General features: G+C 41.4%; 2 protein-coding genes across 5 annotated transcripts; both read left to right on the plus strand.

Annotated features, from left to right (window-relative positions):
- Nucleotides 1-1281: 1281 nt before the first annotated feature.
- tyk2 (tyrosine kinase 2) lies at nucleotides 1282-11148 on the plus strand. Its single transcript, XM_065964473.1, has 24 exons — nucleotides 1282-1441; nucleotides 1943-2145; nucleotides 2269-2392; nucleotides 2900-3032; nucleotides 3133-3296; nucleotides 4049-4427; nucleotides 4534-4725; nucleotides 5016-5173; nucleotides 5271-5388; nucleotides 5485-5668; nucleotides 5764-5882; nucleotides 5983-6153; nucleotides 6266-6353; nucleotides 6561-6688; nucleotides 7660-7795; nucleotides 8344-8495; nucleotides 8596-8746; nucleotides 8834-8925; nucleotides 9010-9199; nucleotides 9537-9655; nucleotides 9844-10016; nucleotides 10106-10223; nucleotides 10330-10440; nucleotides 10523-11148. Exons 2-24 carry the CDS (start codon nucleotides 1962-1964, stop codon nucleotides 10664-10666), a joined length of 3528 nt encoding a protein of 1175 aa, XP_065820545.1. The 5' UTR covers nucleotides 1282-1441; nucleotides 1943-1961; the 3' UTR covers nucleotides 10667-11148.
- Nucleotides 11149-11858: 710 nt separating this feature from the next.
- raver1 (ribonucleoprotein, PTB-binding 1) lies at nucleotides 11859-23306 on the plus strand. 4 transcript variants are annotated; one of them, XM_065964950.1, is made up of 15 exons: nucleotides 11859-12236; nucleotides 13204-13270; nucleotides 14190-14659; nucleotides 17372-17563; nucleotides 17657-17777; nucleotides 18564-18664; nucleotides 18770-18841; nucleotides 19188-19266; nucleotides 19575-19762; nucleotides 19864-19945; nucleotides 20060-20202; nucleotides 20396-20467; nucleotides 20835-20966; nucleotides 21179-21244; nucleotides 21351-23306. In XM_065964950.1, exons 1-15 carry the CDS (start codon nucleotides 11913-11915, stop codon nucleotides 21495-21497), a joined length of 2256 nt encoding a protein of 751 aa, XP_065821022.1. In that variant the 5' UTR covers nucleotides 11859-11912; the 3' UTR covers nucleotides 21498-23306. The 4 variants fall into 4 exon arrangements, with proteins under 4 accessions (XP_065821022.1, XP_065821023.1, XP_020499859.3 ...); XM_065964951.1 differs by having other exon boundaries at nucleotides 18770-18805; XM_020644203.3 differs by lacking the exon at nucleotides 18770-18841 and having other exon boundaries at nucleotides 19185-19266.
- Nucleotides 23307-23407: the final 101 nt, after the last annotated feature.

The raw sequence follows: 23407 nt of genomic DNA on the forward strand, positions 1-23407 counted from the left end.
AGAATTTGATTATGGGTGGTTAGAATTAGAGATTCTGCACTTATCAGTATATAAAGGGAAAAGAGTCTGAATTTTCACAGCCCTGGGTGACAATGGTGAACATACCACATCCCACAACTGAGGTCAATGAGGTCTCTATGCAAGTCCAAAGAGTGGACATTTAAAATTCAGCCTTAGCCTCAAGTGACTTCTGGTGTGAAAAACAGATAAGAGATATAAGCCAATACTTTCTCATCTGCTTGCAGGTCTGACAGACGAATTGTGACACACAATAAAGTCCAATTTGAGACATGAATACTAACACATAGTCATAGAATAGTTGATAAGATTGGATTTTAGCTCTTGTATCTGGCACCTATTGCTCTTAAAACAGACTTTTGTCCTGCATGCAACCAAATCCTGCTCCAACCTGCCTGTTCAGAAGTCAGAATAAACAGGAAAAAGTAAGCAGAATAAAGTTAATAATGCCTAAAAATATGAACATATTAACATACACAATAGAGTCCCATGATGACCCTGATAGGCCTAAGACCAAGGGGTGATTGAAGCCTTTCATGAACGCTACTTATTCCCTCCGTAATCTAATTAGAAACCTTATTAAGCGACTTACAGAGTCTGTGCAGGCCTTAACAGTGATTTCTCTCCAGGCTGCCATAAGGCGATAAGGCACATGACCCAAGTGTGTTTCTAAGCTTTATTTTGAAAGTTAACGTGCTGAACAAGAAGAGAAACAGTTTACAAACGCAAGAGTCGATTTTTTTTTTAAATAGACAACAGGACACACCATGTACTGCTTAAAAATAAACTTATTCCCAAAGCTTTTAGTCTGATATACTTGATGAAGGACTTGCCCTTCTCACTTTCAAAGTCTTTCAACACAAGTGTTTGGACAGTATTTCACTTTCGGGACACAGAAGATAAGTTAGCCTACATGTCAATCTGTGCCATGAATGGTAGCCTACATGATGGAGGTTGAGATGTTCTCATTTTAACTCATGTAAAATAAGAAACGTGAGGGATTAATGATCCTATATTTTAAACTTTACTATTTAGGCCTACACCACAACTTTAAGTGTAAGCTTTCTACGTATTGCCTACTTGTCTGTTTTTAATTGTATAATAGAATATCCTGAAGCGCTTAATACTCGGAGTGGGAGATATTAACCGCAAAAAAACAATGTATCGATTTAATTTGGAGACGTCCTCTGACGTTTACTTTGAAAGGCCAACGGTGTACGTGCTCGCTGCTGGACGTAAGAGGGAGTAACCGTCCATGTTGGTGTCGGGTCTGCCTCTTCTCTCTCACGCAGTTGAAGAGAAACTGGGCGCGTAGGCGAAGGGGAAATACGCACTCCAGATAATGAAAGGAAGACCGACTGTGAGAAACTCTTCGTGTTTTCTCGGTCTCCATGTAATAACTCGAAAAGCCCGCCGCTAAACGGTAAGGTACCTTGCTAAGTCATTTACGGATATGCCTTTAATATTGTTTATTTGTTTCCTTGTCATGGCATCCGGTTCACTGTGAAATTTACGAGGAATTATATTTCTGGGTCAGTCGATGACGTAATCACGTGTTTTATTCACAATTATTTACATAAAATAGTGTGTCCGTTTGAAGGATAAACAGTGCAGTGAATGTAAACAAACAACTTGACATGTAAACCCCGGAAGCCAATCCTACTAGGCTACATGATAAGATAACGCGACTTCATATTTTAATTGAACGTGCGTCTTTTGTCACAATATGTAATTTACCAGCTTAGTGGTTTTGTTTTCATATTAATTTGATATTAGAAAAGCACAAGATGTTGCTTTAAAAATAGATGTTACCTTACCTTTGATTTTATGTAGCACAGGACTTGATAGGTATGTGATGCTTGCCATTGCAACAGCTGATCAACAGTCGTATACATTGATGTGTGTGTGTGTGTGTGTGTGGCAGTTATTTGGCTGTTCACACCATGTCTAGGAATGGTTGGTCCAAGCATTCAAGGCCAGGGACACATCTGGGCCCGAGTGAGCCTCTCCTGGGACAGGGCATCCATGTACTCCTTTTCTGGACAAAGGAAGGGGAAAGGTATCTGTTCCACAACAGTGGAGAAGTCACAGCAGAACAGCTGTGCATCTCAGCTGCAGAGGCTGTAGGTGAGACTGACCTTGACCAAATAGATCCACACAAACCAACGCAATGTTTGAAGTCCATTTCATGTGTTATTATAGCCTGCTTTTGGCATGTGTGTGTATATAACCTCAGTGTTTACCCCACAGGGATAACTCCTCTGTGCCATGTGTTGTTTGCTCTTTACAATCCACAATCATGCTGCTGGTACAGTCCAAACCATGTTTTCAGTCCAGAGGACAACTCCAGCCTAGTACTTCATTACTGTATGAGGTAAGTCAGTTTTGTATTAACACTGGATGCTGTGATGATTTGCCCTCAAACTAAACTAAGAATAAAAGTGACTTAAAAGGCGAGACCCACTGGCACAGCTTAATCTACCTCTAACGACAATGTGTCCAAGGTCTTTTTATTAACGTGAATAACATTTCCTTCGGTTAATTTGACATTTTCAGCAAGTAAATAAGAAAAGAACAATGTTTTTTGCAGCCCTTCTTTCCTCTGTCAAAATACAACAGCTATTCCCTTTGGTTGCTTGTCCAATACCTGCCTGCTCACGTAGATCCAGCTGGTGAGCCCACGGCCCCCGGTACCTTCTTAACAAAAGCATTAAAAGAACCCTAGTTTGCTTCAAAGGAAATGATGAATACATTAAACTTATATTTCAGTTTTTCTCCAAGACAAAATAAAGAAGGTTTAGTTTTGAATATTATGACATTTTTCAGGCAGATGGACCACTCCAAGCTTTTTACATGTGTTGTCTGTTTTCCTTTTGCCTAGGTTTTACTTTCGGAATTGGCACGGACTGAATGAGAAGGAGCCCAATATATGTCGTTATGCCCTTAAATCTGGAACAGACCAGGGGGGCTCTCCACTGCTCGAAATCCCCTCCTTAGAGTACCTCTTCTCTCAGGTGTGTGTCCATATTTATGTGTATCATATTGAACGTTTATTTATTGAATGCATGTAAAAGTTAATGACCTAACACTATCCGCTTCTTGTGTCTCCAAAAGGCTAAATATGAATTTGTGAACGAAGTGGTGCCGATGGAAGATGTGAAGTCGGAAGAGGAGATAAGTCGCTTCAAAAACGAGAGTTTGGGGATGGCTGTACTTCACCTCTCACACCAGGCAATGCAAACAGGCTGCAGCTTACAGGAAGTTGCAAAAAACACAAGGTAAGTGTTTTTAAAGTCTTTGTATGTGATTTTTCACCCTTAAATGTATAAATCAAGTATATCCTCTGAAAATATGACTGTCTACAATGGGTGTAACACCCGAGTCCCACTGTCTGTGATGTTTTCAGAGTTTTCAGAGTCCTATCTTCAGTTTGTTTACATCGTCCGGACAGCGGCTGACTCCTCCCCTCGTGTATAAAAGTTGATTAATTGAGGGACTAGAGAAAAGAAGAACAACATACTGTACTCACTGCTTAACTGTGTTTCTAGATCACGCTCATTTCAGGTAAATTTACATGCAGTGTGAAGATACGAGCATAATAAAGATCGCTAGCATTAGCATGCTAACACAACAATGCAGCGCGAGTTGTTTTGGTTTCATGCTGGTGCTCAAGGGCGACATCTGCTGGATCAAAAAATCACATATAAAGCCTTTAAAGGAGTGAACATGGCACATAGAGCATGTGCTTTGAACCTTTTTTTCTACAAAGTTGTACGTACAGTTAAAACTATATATTAATAACAGCTAACTCCTCTCAATTTATTTACAAAGATTATACATTTTCTGGATTGATTATTATTTACTGGAGTTGTGTTTAATTAGCCTATTAGATTGATTGGTTAACATTTTCTTTATCCTATTTTTGCTACAGTTTTATTCCAGTTTCTCCTCTGGATCATCCAAGCTTATTTAGTATTACCTTATTTAAGGATCCTGGTTTGCTTTTGGTTTTGTTTTTTTTATTTTTCAGCTTTCTGCGCTGCATTCCAAGGTCCTTTGCGAAACACATATCAAAAGACAACTTCTTGACAAAAATCCGGATTCGGCGGGTGTTTGCAGAGTTTGTACAGACTTTCCAGCAGCACACTGTGGATAAAGGCCGGCTGGGCGCCCAGGAGATCATGTATAAATACATTTCTACTCTTGAACACTTGGCGCCACAGTTCGGCACAGAGACCTTCCCTGTGTGCAACCTGGAACTGAGAGAGGAAGGGGATGGAAGCAGTTCTTACGCTAACACCACCCATGCTCAGGGTGTCACAAAAGACAACTTCACAGCTCCCACCACACATGAAATAAATGTATCAGGCACCAAAGGGATACAGTGGAGGAAGGTGTCCGGACAAAAGGTTGTTAAAAAAAAGACTACTTTTGATCTTCTTATGGCATAATTTTGTGGCATGCCTTTGTCTTCTGCCGATGAAGTCATTTTGTCAAATCTGTCTCTCTACCTAGGCACAGGCAAACTCTTACCTCAGGAATGACTCTGCAAACTACATGAGGAAAACAAAGCAGCAGTCCAGCCCAACAGAACAGAATGCAAACACTCCCAATAAATGGACATCCTTTTGTGATTTCCCAGAAATAACTCACATAGCCATTGCTGGAGCTAATGTATGCATTAGCACTCAGGACAACCACTGCTTGGTGAGAGTGCTTGTTTATCCTTTGAACTAAAAGCCGCAGTACATACATTTAATTGGTAAATGTGCTTGTAATGGATTAGGGCAATTGATATGGTGGAATGAGTGATGTACAGTATGTTTGAAGTGCCTGAATGTACTGTACAGAGGGCATATATGCCTAGATTCTCATATGCGCTCCCATTCTATATGTTCATCTTTATAAAGGCTTTGCACATTATATTTTGAATTTGCATGTATCTGTAGGTGGGAGCTCTGATTGTAAGCTAGTGGTGTTTGTGTGTGTGTATGTAGGAGGCTCAGATGAACTCCAGCCAGGAGGCCCGTTCCTTCATCTCCCTCCTAGATGGATACTACCGGCTGACTGCAGACGCCCACCACTATCTTTGTCATGAAGTGGCTCCCCCAAGGGTAGTGCTGAGTGAAGCAAATGGACTGCACGGACCTCTGCAGTGAGTTTTCTCCTCTTTACACATGCACATACAGACAAAAAGCAGGCTATCCACGAACACAGGGTGTTGTTATATCACAACTCTGGTGTGTTTCCAGCGATGACTTTGTGTTACTGAAGCTGAAAAAGGAGGCAGCAGGGGAGGGAGCTTTCCTCGTACGTTGGAGTGCTCTGGACTATCAGCGCATCATCCTAGCTGTCCTCAACAAAAAAGAGGTAAATAACACCCACGCCACACTCTGTGAAGAGTTACAGTGTAGTGATGTCAAAAATGATCAGCTACAGTTTGTGTTTTTTACTTTTGGCTCATAGAATGGAGCTACACCAAGCCACAAGCAGTTTCGTATTCAGCTCAGGGGTTCCATGTTCTGTCTGGAGGGCTGGGACAAAGAGTTCTCCAGTTTGAAAGAGCTCACAGAGAGCCTCAAGACCTTTGTACTCAAGTCTGGTTCGGATAGCTTTACGGTTAAGAAATGCTGTTTCCCAAGACAAGCAGGTTTGTGTTTAGTACAACTTTTAATTCAAGACATGTATATGTATTTTTTTGACTTTGTGTTGTGAAATGTTTGTCTTTCTCTGTTTATGATGTAGAGCGTTCCAACCTCCTGGTAGTAAGAGAAGGTGTCAATCACAATGTTCTCACTCAATCCTTGTCCCTGAACCTGACCCAGCTGCGCTTCCATCAGATCAAGGATGGAGACTTTGTACAGGTGACAAGACACACTTGCCACCTCCGTCTGCTTTACCTGACAAGTTTTCTGTTCTCAACTCTGTGACTGACCTCTGTCTGGGCTTTATGTGTATGAACAGCAACAGCATTTGGGACGTGGGACCAGAACCAACATCTACTCAGGACGTCTGCTGGTGCGAGGTGGGGGAGCAGATGATGAAGACGACGAGTTCAACAATAACTCAGCTGACCGCAAAGGCATTCAAGTGGTGCTGAAGATTCTTGACCAAAGCCATAGAGATATTGCACTCGTAAGCCTTCACATCTTTGCATTAATGAAAAGCTAAGCAGATATACCCATGTCAACCTGTTCATGCATTTGATCATTGCTGTCTCATATTGTTTCCTCTCATGTTATTTTAGGCTTTTTTTGAAACAGCAAGTCTCATGAGCCAGGTTTCTCACAGTCACTTGGTGTTTGTACACGGTGTGTCGGTCAAAGGATCTGAAAGTAAGCACTCCAACTTCCACATTTGTTACTTCTTCATCACTCTCACGAACAGTGTTTGTTAAGTCAGAGAATGTGGTACCAAGCTAACCGCAGACCAAATGCTAAACTCTGCTTACCCTGTTCTGTTTCACAGAGGAGGTTGCATGTTTACATGTGGCTTTAAGCAACACCATTCTATATAAATTTGTTACTTGGTTTACTTTACAGGTATCATGGTGGAAGAATTTGTGGAGTTTGGACCTTTAGATGTTTTTCTACGCAAAGAAAAGGCATCGGCGACTCCTAAGTGGAAATTCATTGTAGCAAAACAACTTGCCACTGCCCTCAATTATCTTGTGAGTTTAAGTACTGCTTTCTTTATGCCACAAGTTATTCTGAGTGACAGCAGCTAGGTCATTTAAATAAATTGATACTGAGGTCATTAGAGTGTAGCACTATGTATGTCCTGATAGTCTTAGGCCTAATCCAAACGTAGACGTTTTTTGTTGAGGTTTTCCTCAAAAAATGATCCTGTCCACACATACTAAATTCTCAAAAAGATCTTCGTCCACATGAAAATGCACTTTTACTGCTGTCAAGAGCATGCCAAGTCAAAAACGATGTTCTATGGCATGCTAAAATTCTCTCGCCATACCTCTGCAAAGACCATTTCATTTAAAAGGTAGTCCATTCAGGCGTCTCTGATCATCAACATAGTGAGAGAGTCACTGTGTCATGTATGTTTAAGCATGTAAAAACTCCAGTTAGCAAAATTAACACCAGCATTAGTTTGGTTACGTCTGCTGTTGCACTAATCTCATGTAAACAAAAGGGAAAGCGTTGCGCAATGACGTCCACGGAGAAACCAGCCCACAGTGTGATGTTACAAACCCAAAAAAGGAATCCGTTTTCCCCGTCTACACATAAACACCCTAAACAGAGTTTCTGAAAATCTTCACCCTGGAAGGAGTTTTCCAAAAGGTGCATTAACCTAAAACGCTGTTTGCGTGTGCACAAAAGGTCAAAATGCACAGTTTTCCAAAATACCCGCCTACATGTAGACGAGGCCTTACATTTAACAGTCAGCTGCCTGCAGCTATGAATGGATGACACATTTCGAATAACAGAAATAGGTAGTGCAGCTTTCCAACACAAGGCTTTAGTTTGAGTTGCTTGCAGATATGGTATTCATCTATTTTCTTTTTTTTGTTTTAGATCAAACATCAAGTTCATTTTTATTTTGATGCATAATATCATAAACAGCATGTGTAGAATGTATTTATTCACCTGATAAGATCATTCAAACCAGTGCCATTGTCATCATTAGGAGACCAAACGTCTGGTTCATGGAAACGTCTGTGCCAAGAACATTCTGGTGGCAAGACGGGGTCTGGAGGAAGGCACCACTCCCTTTGTCAAGCTTAGTGACCCAGGGATCGTCCTGAGCGTCCTCTCACGAGAAGGTCAGTAAACACACATGAAAGTCTCAAGTCTCAGTCAGCCTTTGTTTTTCTTCAATTTGCGTATTGCTCTGCCTCTGTTTAATCAGATATATGGAAACAGGAAACTTCCACCAGACCACTTCTGGTGACATATTTCCTGTTGTCTGACAGTTTTTCTCAAAATGTGTCATTCTAGTCAAACTCTGCTTAGAAGTCTTCTTTCAACCATCCTGGTTAGTTTTGTCTATAAATAAGAATCTCCCTTAGCAAATAAGAACCAAGATCTGATACAGTGAAGTTAGGATTATTTTTAGTGGCCATTAATACACATGCTAATCAGGTAAATATTGTCTTAGTGAAGAGCTTTGTGGACTTTAGCAAGTCAAGGTAATTATTATTAATTGATCATTATTATTAATTAATAATAGCATTATTGTTTTAGGAACCATATTAAATATAGATTTTTGGTTGATTTTCTAAATAAAAAGTTTAACTAGAGCTTCAGAGGCATCACAACATACAGTAAAGCTAACTTCATACATTTAATTTTTGCTCTATGCACACTGCAGAGCGTCTGGAGCGTATTCCATGGATCGCCCCCGAGTGTGTTGACAGCGGTACACCCGTCGGCAATGCCTCAGACCAGTGGAGCTTCGGTGTCACGCTGCTCGAAATCTGCAACAACGGCGATCTCCCAATGAGTGGCAGCACATTGTCTGAGGTAGGCACTTTATATCTTTCCAACAACCTCAAGCTGCAACCGCCTGTTTTGTCCTCCCAACTTTGGAATCGGATAGCTGAAACCTTTGCCCCTTAAACAGAAAGAGCGCTTTTATCAGCAAAAGGGCCGACTCGCTGAACCGTCCTCCCAGGAGCTGGCCAGCTTCATCAGCATGTGTTTGACCTACGAGCCCGTAGAGAGGCCTTCGTTCCGCACTGTGCTCAGAAAGCTCACAGAAATTATGATCAAAAGTGAGTCCTAACTTGCTCGTAGAACTTTTTTTAACTGATGTCATAGCATTTTGTGGCATGTCAATTTTTTTTTGCTTTTGGTCACAGATCCTGATATATCTCCAAGTGAAGCTCTTCCTGATGCAGACCCTAGCATGTTCCATAAACGCTACCTGAAAAAGATGCGGGTATTAGGAGAGGTGAGATTCACACATTACAAGCAAGTTTAAATTTTTTTTAATGAATCCTTGAAAGTAATCTTTGTCCTCTTGTGATTTCTCCAGGGTCACTTTGGAAAGGTGACTCTTTACCTGTATGACCCTGCCAACGATGGGACGGGAGAGCGTGTGGCAGTGAAGGCTTTGAAACAAGAGAACGGCCAGGTGCCTGACGGCTGGATGAAGGAGATCGAGATCCTGAAGTCCCTTTATCACAGCAACATTGTCAAGTACAAGGGCTGTTGTACTGAACTGGGTGAGTCCTCAGCTGTCATCTATTTGCTTCAAATGTATTTATTGACATGCTGTGCTTGCATGTGCAAAGGAGTACTTACTCAATACTCTCTCAGCTTGCAGCACTCGCAGGATGATTCATGGAATTGATTTTCGCTCCCTGCTGTTTCCCTGTAGATATTGAAAATCTATTCAAAGTGCAACTCTGCTTCCATGGCGTGTCAATATTTTGAGCTTTCAACACACAGCATGCTGCGCACCACAGCCAGATCAGCACCAGGACAGACAACAGGCAACTGTTGCCTTTAGAAAGGGATGGGAATGAAAGGATTGAGACACTTTGCACTCTCTGTTGACAGGAGGACAAGTGGTGCAGCTAATAATGGAATACCTTCCTCTGGGGAGTCTGCGAGAGTATCTCCCCAAGCGTAAACTGGGTGTGCCGCAGTGCCTTATGTTTGCTCAGCAGATCTGTCAGGTGAGTAAAGTGTGCATCTGCATTTCCACTTGTTCTTACAGAATGTTGCTCCAAAAAGACGTTTATTTAAAGGTCCGGGTTAAAGGGGAGTCACCAGCCATGTCAGCAGCTGGGTGATGCTGTGAGGACAATGCTGATTGTGTTTTGAATGTCAATGGCTTAGCAGGTCTTTGTTGTTTCTTCTAAAGGGTATGGAGTACTTGCACTTGAAGCGATACATCCATCGAGACCTAGCTGCCCGAAATGTCTTAGTTGAAAATGACAGTTTGGTAAAGATTGGAGATTTTGGCTTGACCAAATACATACCTGAAGGTGAGATCTACTATCGCGTTCGTGAGAATGGGGACAGTCCAGTGTTCTGGTAAGCTTACATGGCAGAAGACAGAATTATGCAATGCTTCGCTCTGTAACTTTTGCCATTCAACTGCATTTTTTTTCTGGACTGTAAAGGTATGCCATCGAGTGCTTGAAGGAGAGTAAATTTTCTTTTTCCTCTGACATTTGGTCGTTTGGCGTCACTCTGTATGAGATCCTTACCCGCTGTGATTCTCGCCAAAGCCCTCCAACAGTACGTACTAACTGCACATATCTTTATCTCAAATGTATTGGGTGTTTCTACAATCCTAGCCTCAATGTAGAATTCACTCTTTTTCTGTTTTGTTTTTTTATTGTAGAAGTTCTTTGAAATGATGGACGAAACGCATGGACAGATGACAGTGATGGTACTCATTAAGCTCTTGGAGAAACAGCGGCGATTGCCTTGTCCCAAAGACTGCCCACATGAGGTAATATAGCAGGCCATTTAAATAAATGAACATCATTTGCATTATGTGTTGTGTGACATTTTTTTTTTATTGTTTCCAACAGGTGAAGATGTTAATGGAGCAGTGTTGGGCTGCAGAACCTGCACAACGGCTGTCCTTTGGATCCCTCATCCAGAAGTTTGAGGGTATTCGTCAAAAATATGACTGGCAGTCGAATATAGACTTTTCTTCGGCTCAGATTTGCTGATCGGGACTCTGAAAATCTACCTGTCCTCTTGTGATCACTTTGCCACTGTAGCAGCCATATACAGTATGAATATAGGGTAGCTATTAATTTGTTTGCCTGCTGCATTCATTTGAATAGTTATCTTATGCTGTTGGTTCCTTTTTGATAAAAGCACACAGCTCCTCTCTTGATGAACTCAGTCAATGTAAATTGTTTCTTGGCTGATGAGTTTACCAGAGATAATATAAGGTGATGTCGTTAGCAGACAGGCAACAAGTGTCAGCCTTTGTCTTTTGAAAGTTCAAGTTTGCAACATCACTTCATGTATTAAGAATTTCTCTATGCTTGTAAGAATAATGTCTTAAATTTTAGGTTTATCTTTGTATGTTTCCTAATCGTATGTTTAATTGGGTTTTATTTTATATACCAGTATACCAAAAGAACAACAGAACAGTCTTTTGAAATGTTATTCATTTGCATTGTTATTAAATACTTAAACAGTCTGATGTACCAGTCTTGGAAGTGATTACAGTGCTTTTCAGAATTAGCTGTACAGATTTGTGTCCTATGTGGAAAAACTACTAAATCTGTTGATCTGAAACAGATCACAAGCTTAGGGATGTACTGATATTTTCACATTTGTATATAATTTTGGATTATTCCACCTGTAGACTCCTACAAACAACTAAGCATCTCTAACTATTACGGCTATAAATAACTATATACTGTACATAATAACAGCTTTAAAATAGTATTTATTTTGTAAGAAAATCTTTAAGCAAAGCAATTAATTAAATTAAGGTCTGAGTTAGAAGTCCCAAAGGTTAGGGTCTCTTTCGCTTATAACCTCAATCGTTTAATAAACTACACACTTAAAGTATATCAGGAAAGTTGTTGGGTGCATTTAGGAGAACATTATTATCAGAGTTGCTTTTTAATGTGATTGTTTTATGTGTTTGCCGTGTCTTTACAGTTATTCAGCCGTCTTTATAGTCCAAATCTGAAAATCTGATCCAGTGCAAACAAAGCAGGGCTGATTACAGCGAACGGGGAAACCGTAAAATCCGTTTGAATCTAGTTTTGAGGAGAACACTTTCAACCGATACAACAACCTTTGCCCCGCCCTCGCTGTCAGTGACGTCGTCATCGTGGAGATACGTCCTCCTCTCATCCAATAGGAAGCGGCGCTGGGGCCATGTGTGTATTGTTTAAACTGCTCAAATCCAACTCAGTGTCCAGAGCGATAAAACTTCCACCAAACTCAGTGATGGCGGCCGTCGTGTCTGTTAGCACCGCTGCCAGCGATGAAAACACAGATACAGGGTTCAGTTTCGACACTCGTCCACTTCACGATAATTACGACCCCGTTGAGGACAACGAAAACTGGATGACCGGAGGCCACCGGCATTCCGAACTCGAGGCCGGCGAAGAGGACTCAACTCCTGAACGCGAGTGTCAGCGTCGGGTCGACGAGGACTTGACATCAGTGAGCCCCGAAGAAATACAGAGCCGCTTAGAGAGAACTCGCCGGGAGTTTTACAACCGTAGAAAAATTATAATTAAAAATCTTCCATCCGACGTTAGTAATCAGGTGAGGATACTTTAAAGATTGAGTTTAAATTGCTAAATGATTGATTGATTGATTGATGGGTTCGCCTGGCTAACTCTAGCCTAGCTCCAGTATGCCTGCCATGCTACCAATGTTAGCATGCTAGCCATTTATCTCGGTAGCTGTTTAACTTTGATGTTGTATTTTGCGTTAGTAAATTCTACAACTTGTTTTATTAGAAATAACATATACTGGTAGTCACCAAAACAAATGTGCATTGCTTAACTATATTAGTTTAAACTGACAATCACTGCTGTGTGTAACTGCCAGGTGGTCAGATAACTGTCAATAATGGTCACTGTGGCCTGTATGACCTGCGAGTCTGGCCTCGTAGGTTTAAAACATTATAAATCATTCATATTTCTTTTCAGTTTTCAAGCAGTAGCACTAAACGGTAAAATCATGCAGATTAGATTTAAAAATGTGTATTACTAATGGGCTCTATGTAGTTTAAGCGTGTGACTGTGATTTACACATGATGCCACATTTTTATTTGGAACGTGCCTGACTCGTTGGGAGAGCTGGGCCTGCGGGCGGTACCATTGTTCAGTGGGGGGGATTCGAGATGTGAGTTGCACTATAACAAAAGGTGGAAGGTGTGGGGACAAAACGTTTCAGAAAATGCTAGACAGCATCGCCATTCGTTCGTGACTGGTCAAAAGCAGCACAGAACAATTTTTACTACAACAATGAGTCAGTTATACAACTCTCAACCCCCCACAGGTGCACTTGTTGCTAGTGACCCAGTGGACACGAATTAGTTAATTGTTTGATTAGCAATATCTATGATCAAACAGTCTACAATTACATACCATAATAATTTTCTCAAAATGAATAATGAATAAAATTACCATATATAAAATTACCCATAAAATTATTTACACTGTGCTATAATGTGAAATTATTCATTTTATGTCTGGATATAATTGTAGCCTTTTCATTTTTACAGGAGGTTCATGAACTGCTCGGCAACTATGACTTGAAGTACTGCTTTGTTGACAAATACAAGGGAACAGGTTGGTCTTATTGGTTATATATCTTTTCAGATATTTAATGTTCATTTTCAAATAATTAAAAAAAACAATACAAGATTTGAAAAAACAGTTGACAAACTTTGAGGCCACAGTGGCAATGAATATTGCTAAATTTGTGACTTGTCACAGCACAAAGTCATCATTTGTATGCATCAAGACAGCTTCTTTTTGCAATTAAAATACGTAAACAAAAATATATATATTTTTTAATTGATCCCAAGGGTGTTGAATCAACTGTGTTTGCCCAATAAAACGATTCACTATGCTCTAAGTGAATCAAAGATCAGCTTGCTGTTTTAGGCCTAAAAAAAGAGCCTTTTAAGAAGAGCAGATGTGTAGAAAACTGCATTGGAAACATCAGCTTTGACTAATGATTTCAGAACGGTTTAACACATATTTTATCTAAAAGGGGCCTATACGAGGCCAGATGCTAAATTGAGAATATGCCTCGTATCTTTCTACCAATCTTTTGTGGCAGATAACCAGTCATAATCAGATGTTGTTTAGGTGAAATGCAGAGGACTAAAAGAGTCTCTCATGCTTGAAGACATTCTAAAAGTAGCTGTTAATAACATTTAACTTTTAAAAAAGGATTTGAATAAAAAATAGCCTGGATGAGGCTGCTATTAAAAGGATGCTCAGTCACATCAAAATCATTCTGCCTTTGGTTTTTTTTTTTTTTTTAGCTTTGGTGACAGCCATTACTGCCCAATGGGATTGTCTAAATGTGTTGTGATGTGACACTGTGCCAGCATACTTAAGGAGAAATGGTATCACAACCACATGAGACCTGCTGTGAAAGATAATAGAATTTTCTCCTAACACTGACTGATTGACTTCCTCACTTAACCCTGAATTGTTGTTATTGTCTCTCTTCCTCCCTCTCTCCCTGGACCCTCAGCGTTTGTCACACTGCTCAATGGGGAACAGGCACAGTGTGCAATCAAAGAGTTCCACCAGCATATGCTACGAGACAGGGAGATCTCTGTGCAGCTGCAGCCAACAGACGCTCTGCTGTGCATTGCCAACTTGCCCTGTGCGTTCACGCAGCAGCAGTTCGAGGAGTTGGTGCGACCCTTTGGTAACCTGGAGCGATGCTTTCTGGTTTATAGCGCCTCCACAGGCCACTCCAAAGGCTATGGCTTTGTGGAGTACATGAAGAAGGACTCTGCAGCCAGGGCCAAGTCTGAGCTTTTAGGAAAGCAGCTGGGCTCCCGCATGCTGTATGTTCACTGGACCGAGGTGGGCTCCCTCACTTACCCACTGCTGCACTCTAAATGCCTGTGTGTGGACCGCTTGCCCCCAAGCCTGCTGACAGCCATGGACCTCCGCAACGCCCTAGCTGACACCCATGCACCAGTCTTCTGCCAGGTCAATTTCACCTCATACAAACATAAAACTTCACACAATTCTACTACTCTAGTAGTAATTACTCTCATAGTATTTCTGCCAGGCCTAATGAATAGTATTCCTGATAGGATGTGAATCTCTTGGTCCTTCTAATGAATTAGTAGATTGACAGAAAGTAACGGTACATTACACATGTTACATTACACGTGTTAATTACCAAAGCCTTGATTCCACAATACACGTGTGCGGTGGTTCATTATGCTGCGCCCTCAGGAGCTGATCACGCCTACTCTAGTCAATCTTTGTATTTCTACTTTAGGCACCGTAGCTGTCTCAGAAGTGTCCCAGAAGTGCCACTTTGCTCCACTAGAAATGCGTGCCTGGTCTATTTTCAAAGAAGAACAAGCTAACCTGAAACGCTTCAAGCTGAGAAAAATGTAATAATATGGTAGAAGCAAAAAAATAATAATCTCAGATTAGTATCCAAATGAACAGTAAATCAAACTTGGTAAAGAAAACTGACCTTTTATTTGTTTTGTATTTACACATTGTTAACACGCAATCTCATGATTCACAAGCAACCTTTTTAGTTCTCTTGTAATGTTGTGAATCCAGCTGATTCAGGCTACATTCATCTGAGCTGCCCTTCTGACACGCTTCCATTAGGGTTTGGTGCTGGATGGCGGACAGATCAAGGAATCATAAATGTCATTACTCTAATGCAAAGAGGCTAGACATTCGATTAAACCAGGTTGGCAAACTTTAAATTAGTCCTGTTATTCAGTGTCCATCATTTTAGTAAATTATTTGACATGTAAAAGATATTTTTAGACTATCACAATTTTCTGGAAGACCAACTTCATGTTGTGGTTTCACAGATTAAATACTATAGATAAAATATCTGGCTGGTTAACTGATATGAGAAAAGGTATTAGTTGTAGCTTTTACCTCTTTTCTTTCAGCTTACATTTTTAAGCAGAATGCGACCTATGACTCCAAATCAAAGTTGGTATTGGTAAGCTTTCTCTTTTCCTTAGTTTTGGTTCCTTTGTGCAGCTGTGCTTGATTATTGCTGTCTGATGTTTTTGGAGGTGACCTGTTTGTGATCAATGTATATGAAAGTTAAGAGAATCGACACTAAATGGCTCCTTGTGGCATGAACTATTTTGTGAAATTGCATTCCCTATTGGAGCTTTCAGTCCCTTTGACCTTTACCCCAGATTCTATGGCCACTCAAAATTTCTATGGTAGTGAGCATTACTGGTTTCTATGGTGATGACCACCTGACTTTCCCATGTGGTGTCATTCAGCCACTGTTTCTGGAATGAGAGAAAGGGATGTCCTTTAGCCCATCACAGTGGTACTTTTCTGCTGGTTTCAGGGTATTTCAGAATTATGGTAAAAGCGGCGATGTTTGAGGGTCATGTGGTGCTCAACAGGAAACAGTTTAGCACGTGCGCTTGTTTTAACAGGCCTGCCTGTGGAACAATGAAACACTGCCAGAGTAAATCTGAGGCCACATCCACTGACCTTTCAGTAAAGGGCATTAAATTCAAAACTTAAAAGGTCAGCAAAATAATGCTTCTCACCAATTCTAAAAATGAAAGAGTTTATTGGTCCACAGTTAATCTCAGAATGTTCTTACTTAAGACAAATTGGTTATGTTTAACATGAATCCTTTTCTCTCTGCAATCCCTATTTGTGTTTATTTTCTTGTAGGCTGCTAACTATCTGCTATGCTTCCAACCACTAATGTGTAATCAATTTGAAAGATTTCCAACATCCCTTTCATGTAGTTTGATCAGTCATTCTGGTGCTTTTCTGTGCTGTTACAGAGCACTTCCAACAGACATGTGTGATAAGACAGGAGTTGACTTTCAGTTAAAATTACCAGTGGCCCTCTTGGCCACTAGTTTTCAAGAATCACTGGCCCAACCATTGTAGCCGCTGGCCCAGGAACGTTAATTGTTATCCAAAAAATAACAGTCGCCAATTTAATCTTGAACCATTTTGATGCAAAAGTCAATTACAACTTTTATTAAATTAATTAAGCTCTAATTATATCAAATATTGTGTATTTTCTTATATCTACATGCTCATGTTTATTCACCATGCTTGTAACTGTAAGAGTCTACTTAATCTGATATTAATGAGGCTGTGATAGATCTGGAATCGCTCCTTCTTTCTTCTGTGAGAAACTCTTCATCCTTAGATCTTAAGAGAGCTCCTTAAGTAAAGATCTAAAATGCTTTGTGAATAACTTTTATCTTTACCAGGATCTAGTCTTTAACTTGAATGTGTTCCAGCTCCTCCAGCTGTCTGTCACTGTGGATCAAACTTTTCTCCCTTCTGTTTTCGTCATGCCCTGCTGTCACTCAACTCTTCAGGTGATTTGTTTCCTTTGAATGCTGATTTAAGCTCGGCTTTTGTCGGGATCTGATGGTTTTAAAACCGTTTTACCAACGGTGTTGTTTTTTTATTATTAGAGAAAACCTGCGCTAAGATCTGGGTGCGAGTGTACAATTTGAGAGTAGCGAATGCGCTCGCGGGAGGGGCAGCAGTGAAGCCGGCTGAACGTGCAATCAGCTGGCCTGGACTCTGTCAATCATTCATCCAGGCCAGTTATAATGTCGAGCCCTGTAAAAGGTCTCAAACATGTACTGTCCATCCCCTGAGTCTAAGTGAAAAAGCACCAACATCACAGTTTCTGTTGGCTTTTTCTTTCCTCCACAGTTGGCACAGGGACAAGATGGAAGTTTTCGGCGGTTTGCCGTGTTGGAGTTCGCTACAGCTGAAATGGCCGAGGAGGCACAGCGACCAACCGATGGCAGGCTGCTGGGCGGGACGCATATCAGGGTGTCCTTCTGTGCCCCTGGCCCTCCTGGAAGGAGCATGTTGGCTGCTCTGATTGCTGCTCAAACCATGGTATATAAAGTCAAATTCATGCACTGAATTCCCATTTCCATTTTGTCTTTTCTTTTGTTCTTCATTCCTCTCTTTTATCCCCTTTCCTTCAAGGCTGTGAATAGGGGTAAAGGTCTCCTCCCTGACCCCACAGCCATGCAGATACTTACAGGCCTCAATAACCCAGCCACTCTTAAGATGCTGCTCAACCCACTCTCACAGGGACACAAACAAGGTGAGCAGTTACATCATCAGTTGATCAATGTTTTTATTTAAAGGCAGGGTTGGTAATTTTCTCAAACTAGCATGATTTTTGAAAGTAGCATTCCCTCAGTGCTCCGTCTGCACCCACCCCCTCCCCTCTGTGCTCCCTCAAAAGCGCCATTGGTCCAGAAGTGAGCCTCAGCTCATGTCTTGAGTATGGGCTCATGCATGCATAGGGTAGAGAACGATCAGGGAGACAAAGGAGGCAGGTTCATCAGATTGGTACCTCATGGCAGACATTGGTCAAAGTTTTTACATGCTACAGATGACAGATTTTCTTTGTTCCTTTTTCAGAGCACATGAGTTATTAATTTCTGTCAGGACCTAAACACAATTTCAACAAAATCTTACAAAGTGTATCTGGAGAAAATGATTAACCCTGCCTTTAAGATCTATTCTGAATATGTACATTGTTATAAGGGCTTGGTGATATAAGTTCAATATATCGCTGTTATTGTTTTGTGTGTGTGTGCAAAAGTCACATCACAGGATGGGCAATGTCAAAAACATGTCATGCTGCCACTTTTTAGAAAAGGTTGATGACATAACTAGCACAACTGATACACCCATCTGTGTTTAAAAAGATCTGGTTTTGTTTTGTAAGCATGCGATAATTTTAATCGGAAATAGTGATTTAAAACTGACAAAACACACTACATTTTCTCTTTAATACTTTATGTTTACCGCAGAATGAAAAGTAATATAATTTTTTCCCAATATTGTGCAGCCCTAATTTGAATAATCACCTTGTGTGCAGGCCTGCTCGGTGCTGCCCCTACGATGCCCCTGCTGGCCAACCCCGCCCTCTCTGCTGCGCTGCTCCAGCTGCTCCTTCAGAACCAGGCCAAGGCCCAGCAGGTACTGTCACCTCTTTCTGGTTCTTCTCTGACCTGTGTGTGCAACCCCTTACTGCTGAGCACCTTTTGATTCATCCTCTCCCACTCCTTCCTTCTTGACCATTAGCAAGCCTTTCTGGGAAACCATCTTCTGTGGGCTCAGGTGCTGCATAAAAAAGAGAACCCTTTTGTTCCTTGTGTGAGTGATGATGGTGTTTTTGTTTTGCTCTCTGTGTGTGAGGCAGTAGCAAAGGGAGTGGATCTTGGTCTTTTTTATTTGATTGGTTATTTTAAAAAAACGTCTGGGTAGGTAAGCTCTGGCTGGTAGTGTGTTCTCTTTCATTGGTTCTGAGTGATGCAGTGGTTTTTCTTTTCTTTTTTGTATACAAAGAAGTGCAAATACCTGTTCTGTTAGGACATAGTTTAACATGTGGTGAGTAAGTCAAAGCTCTACTGAAATGTGCTCGATTAGTTGATAAGTTTCGAAGCCAGGCTGTGTGACCCTCTGTGACACTGAACTCTCCCCTCACTCCTTTGGCCAGCAGGTAGGACTCATTGGGGAGAATCCTCTGGCGGCTCTGCCTGTCCAGCAGGGAGTCCATCTGCTCGGAGACCTTCCCCAAGGTTGGGAATCCATCCAACTGAGCCCAGCCTTAGCATCTTTCACCACACACTGCATGTTTTCACTTTGCTTTAGATGTGCAACATCTGTAGTCCTCATTGCCTTTAAATCATGGTTTCACCTCCTATATTATACATATGTCGTAAAAACTCTTTTATACTTGCATGTTATTTATTAGGAAAGCTAACACCTGTAGATTAGAAAGACATGATTCTCACTGATTCTAATTAAAAAAAGTACCAAACAAGATTCAGTTGATTGTAATTTCAGTTGTTTCACTATCTTATTCCCCTTGGCTGTGGGGTCTCAGGTCTTGGGCTTCAGACGGATCCTCTGAACCCTCTAAAGCCGATGACACTTGGCAGAGCCCTGACAAGGGAGCAGGAGTCCCCAACAGCAGCTTGCACCTTCCCACAGACTTCCTCTCCCACCCTGCAGGGCATCTCCATGCCTTTGATGGGTGGCATGATGGGGGCAGATGGCCTCACAGCACAGGGGGTGAGTTCCTCAGTACTAGACGCAATACACTCTCTGCATCTTGAATTTTGTCCAGCTCTGTATCCCAATGTAAATGTTTACAACTCTGCCCTCCCTGTCAGGTATCCATTCTTGGAGATCCTCCCAAAGATGGGAACCATCCTCAGAGTGCCTTTTTAAGTGTCAACAATGGTTTTCCGTCAGGTGAGTGTTTTTTTTTAATTTTTTATAACGTGGTTCTGATATCGGAACTGTTTTTTTTTGTTTTCTGTACCAAATGGGGTATCAAGTTAATGTGTGACTGCCCCACCCCCACAGGAGGAAGCTGCAGACCTCACCCCTATAGAAAGAGGCCAACTCTTAGTAATGTGTCTAACCAGCACACACACCAGAGCATCCAGCCAAATTACAACCTGCGCTACCAGGACTCCTACAGCCCAGAATATCCTCCCCTCCACCAGGTAACCTCTATGTTTCTGCTGATTTGTCAATTAAAGAAGTCCATGCTTATCTTAATGGCCTTCAGTCTTATTAGGTGTAGCTTCATGATGTCAAGGTGACATGGTGGGTTAACATTATATCTGCTCATTATAAAAAGAAACTGCTGCTATAGGATGCCATCTGATCTGATACCCATGTCATGTTTCTCCCCAGGATCCACTGGCCCACTTGTATGAACAGCAGGAGAACATCGACACTGGAGCCCTGACAGGGTTTGGCCACCAGGTACTGTTTAGTAAACTGTTACAGACTGCATGAGTGAACCTTAAATGCTATTATGTGACATGAATTCTCTCTGACTGATGATGACATTGGAGTGGATTTCACTTCACTCTACAATCCACAACCAAACATACTGTCATGTCCCAATCCATAAGGAATTAAAACAGCCCAGAAAATATGAGCAATGATGTCGTATTTTATAAGAACTGCTACTGACTTATTGTCACAATTCCTGCCCTAGTCACAGATCAGTAGGTGCAATTCCCATCCTGCAGGAATGCAATATGAATCTTATGACTTGTAGTATATCTTGGGGGGGGGGGGAGTATAAACCTGTAATAGCATAACTTTTCTTTGGTCGTGTCTGCAGCTTTCTCGTCACCATGAATTCAGTGAGCAGTTTTCCCACTGCAGTTACCCTCCCAGCCCGCCCATGTCTTACTTCAGCTCAGGGACTGAGGCCTGTAGCAGCAGTAGCCTTCCTGCCACCCAGCTTAACAGGGTAAGCCCTTCTTCTTGCAATTAACTTCTGTTTTGGTTTCAAACTATTGGTTACTTGTCAGTGAATAAACATCTTGACAGCATTGGAAGGGATAAAAAGTGGAGGGTCAGGTCTAAGAATAACCCCATGCTCAATAATTGATGTAGAGCAGTGAGTGCATGAGCCTCTGTAGAAGAGTTTGGGGTCACTGAGAGTTTCTTGTTTTTCCTCAGGCTGTTGGAATGCCTCCTGTAAGCCACGCTGACCACTACCCCCCAGGTCTTGGTAATGCTGGGAAGGTAATTGACAAACTTTCATCTCTGCTTGTTTAGGTTTCAACTTTTCAAATATGTTTTTCTGCTTTAAGACTGAGATGTTGTTTATTAACCTATTAACCAATCACAGACTCCCATTGGAAGCCAGAAGCGCGTGTTCTCCCGACTGATTCCATCTCCAGAGCCGAGTCCAGAGGGCAGCTATGTGGGCCAGCACTCCCAGGGCCTTGGTGGCCACTATGCAGACTCCTACCTGAAGCGAAAGCGTATATTCTGAAGACTGCCCAATGCATCCTTATGCACGAGCCATTCAACAGCCAAGACACAGTGTGCATCTCCTCCGGCCTCCTCCAGTGAACTGTATAGCTTGGTGGTCCTCGGATTTATCTTGTGTATTTCTGTGAGTGACCCCTGGAGGGTGCTAGGGAATGCAGCCTGTTGCTATCTGGACAGTTGTGTCACTCCATGGGAATTCTTGGTGGTTGTTTTTTCCTTTTTTTCTGTGTGTGTGTGTGTATATATGATTTTTAGTGTGTTGGTAAAATAAGTTTTAACTTTTCCCCTTTTTTTTTTTTTTTTTTTTTTAAATTAGACTTTTAATTTCTTGTTGAGAAACTTGTACAGTGAGAAAAAATGGTTAATTAGCTAATGAAGTCTTATCTTTTAAGCGTTTTTAACTCCAGTGTTTGTGTGTGTGTGTGGTGTCAGCAGAGCTACAGATGGTTTGGCCTGTTTTTAGTGGCAGCTTGAGGCTGCTCTGTGTTTGACAACTGACTTAAGTGATGCTGTCTGTAATTTCAGGCAAAGGGACTTGCATAGTGTAAAAACAAGCTTTACTTTGAAGGTTCTCTCTTTTTTTTTTTTTAAAGCCTTCCTTATTTCCTGTAAAGAGTTCAGTAGTTTGTTTAAATGTGATGGTGTTTTCGTGTTGTGTTTTCGTTTCCCCTTTCCTTTTCACAGGGTTGTATCTTTTGCTCTATGACTCTGGATTCAGGCCTCTACTTGTTGGTCACATGCAGCTTTCCATCCACCAATGACAGCTGTATGTACCTGCCTTTATGTTTATGACGAAGTTTTTCCGATAATTCCGGCACGTTTTGTCTCAAGACCTACCTGTTCCACGTCGTTTGTCTTTTGAGCCACAGCCTCCAACATGTTTACGGAGTCTGTTCACTATATTAGTTGTCGATTGATGCACTTGGAGAGGGCACATGTCACAACTCTGATCTGTTTGCACCGCCGTATTCAAGTCTCGTCTCACTCATTTGTACATAAGTTAAATATTTTCTGTGTGTGAGTTCAGTTTTCAAAATTATATTTGAACGTCTTTTGGAAGTCCAAACACCACACCTGGATTGTTGAGTTGGTTGGATGGGGTGCTGGAAATGTGCTGTGAGCTATCTCTCAAGCTGCCAGCAGGTGGTGAATACAGGAACATAAACCATCTCTCTCTCAGCCAGAGAGGCTTGACTGAGTGAAATGAGCATCTCTAGGAGAGTAGATAGCAGCTGGAGTGATATACAGCCTGTGTTCAAAGGTTTCAGTACTGGTGGGAGTTTTGGTATAAATGGAAGCTTGTGGCAGGTGATTGGTCAGTGACATGACTCTCCTGTGTTTTTTTTTTCTTTTTTTTTTATATAATTATCTGATTGACAGTTTGATTGTGAAAACCCATTACCTCTGACTTCTGCTAGGAAATGCAGCTACACGTGAGCCTGAACTGTGCTTTGCATCCATCAACATTTACCATTTCTGTGTTATTTGCTGTGTAAAGAGTTGGGTGTGATCATTTTCTCGAGTCCAACTTTTTTTTGTTTTCTTAATCATACATGCCTCTGGTCTGGTGTTTTGAATGAATTTGCTGCTCCTCTTGTTTTCGTTGTTCTCTGCCTGTTTGTTTGAATCTGATGTGACAGAGTGGTGCCACAGCAGACTGCTCATGTTGTGTATGGACCAAGAGATGCAGCTGTACTGTATGACAGTCATCTATTTCAATTGATTGGATTCTAACTGCTATCTTCACATCTGTACCGCCATGGTTGTCTGTATGTGTGTGATGTGAGCAAGTAAATGTTATTTAAACTCACACTGTTGTCAACTCATCATTTTAACTCACCATTCTAACAAGAACCTGGCCGATTTGGGATTTTTGTGTCTGTCAATATAATATTAGGAATCCCTCGAATG

Source organism: Labrus bergylta, chromosome 16 (genome assembly GCF_963930695.1).
Source record: "Labrus bergylta chromosome 16, fLabBer1.1, whole genome shotgun sequence".
Lineage (NCBI taxonomy): Eukaryota > Metazoa > Chordata > Actinopteri > Labriformes > Labridae > Labrus > Labrus bergylta.

What these genes read in the sequence shown, in the direction of transcription:
- tyk2 (XM_065964473.1), top strand. Translation starts at nt 1,962, where the DNA reads ATGTCTAGGAATGGTTGGTCCAAGCATTCAAGGCCAGGGACACATCTG. An exon ending in CTCAGCTGCAGAGGCTGTAG is followed by an intron (nt 2,146 to 2,268) that starts GTGAGACTGACC and finishes TTTACCCCACAG; the next exon opens with GGATAACTCCTCTGTGCCAT. An exon ending in GGAAGGTGTCCGGACAAAAG is followed by an intron (nt 4,428 to 4,533) that starts GTTGTTAAAAAA and finishes CTCTCTACCTAG; the next exon opens with GCACAGGCAAACTCTTACCT.
- raver1 (XM_065964950.1), top strand. Translation starts at nt 11,913, where the DNA reads ATGGCGGCCGTCGTGTCTGTTAGCACCGCTGCCAGCGATGAAAACACA. An exon ending in TGACAAATACAAGGGAACAG is followed by an intron (nt 13,271 to 14,189) that starts GTTGGTCTTATT and finishes CTGGACCCTCAG; the next exon opens with CGTTTGTCACACTGCTCAAT. An exon ending in GCTCGGAGACCTTCCCCAAG is followed by an intron (nt 19,267 to 19,574) that starts GTTGGGAATCCA and finishes GTGGGGTCTCAG; the next exon opens with GTCTTGGGCTTCAGACGGAT.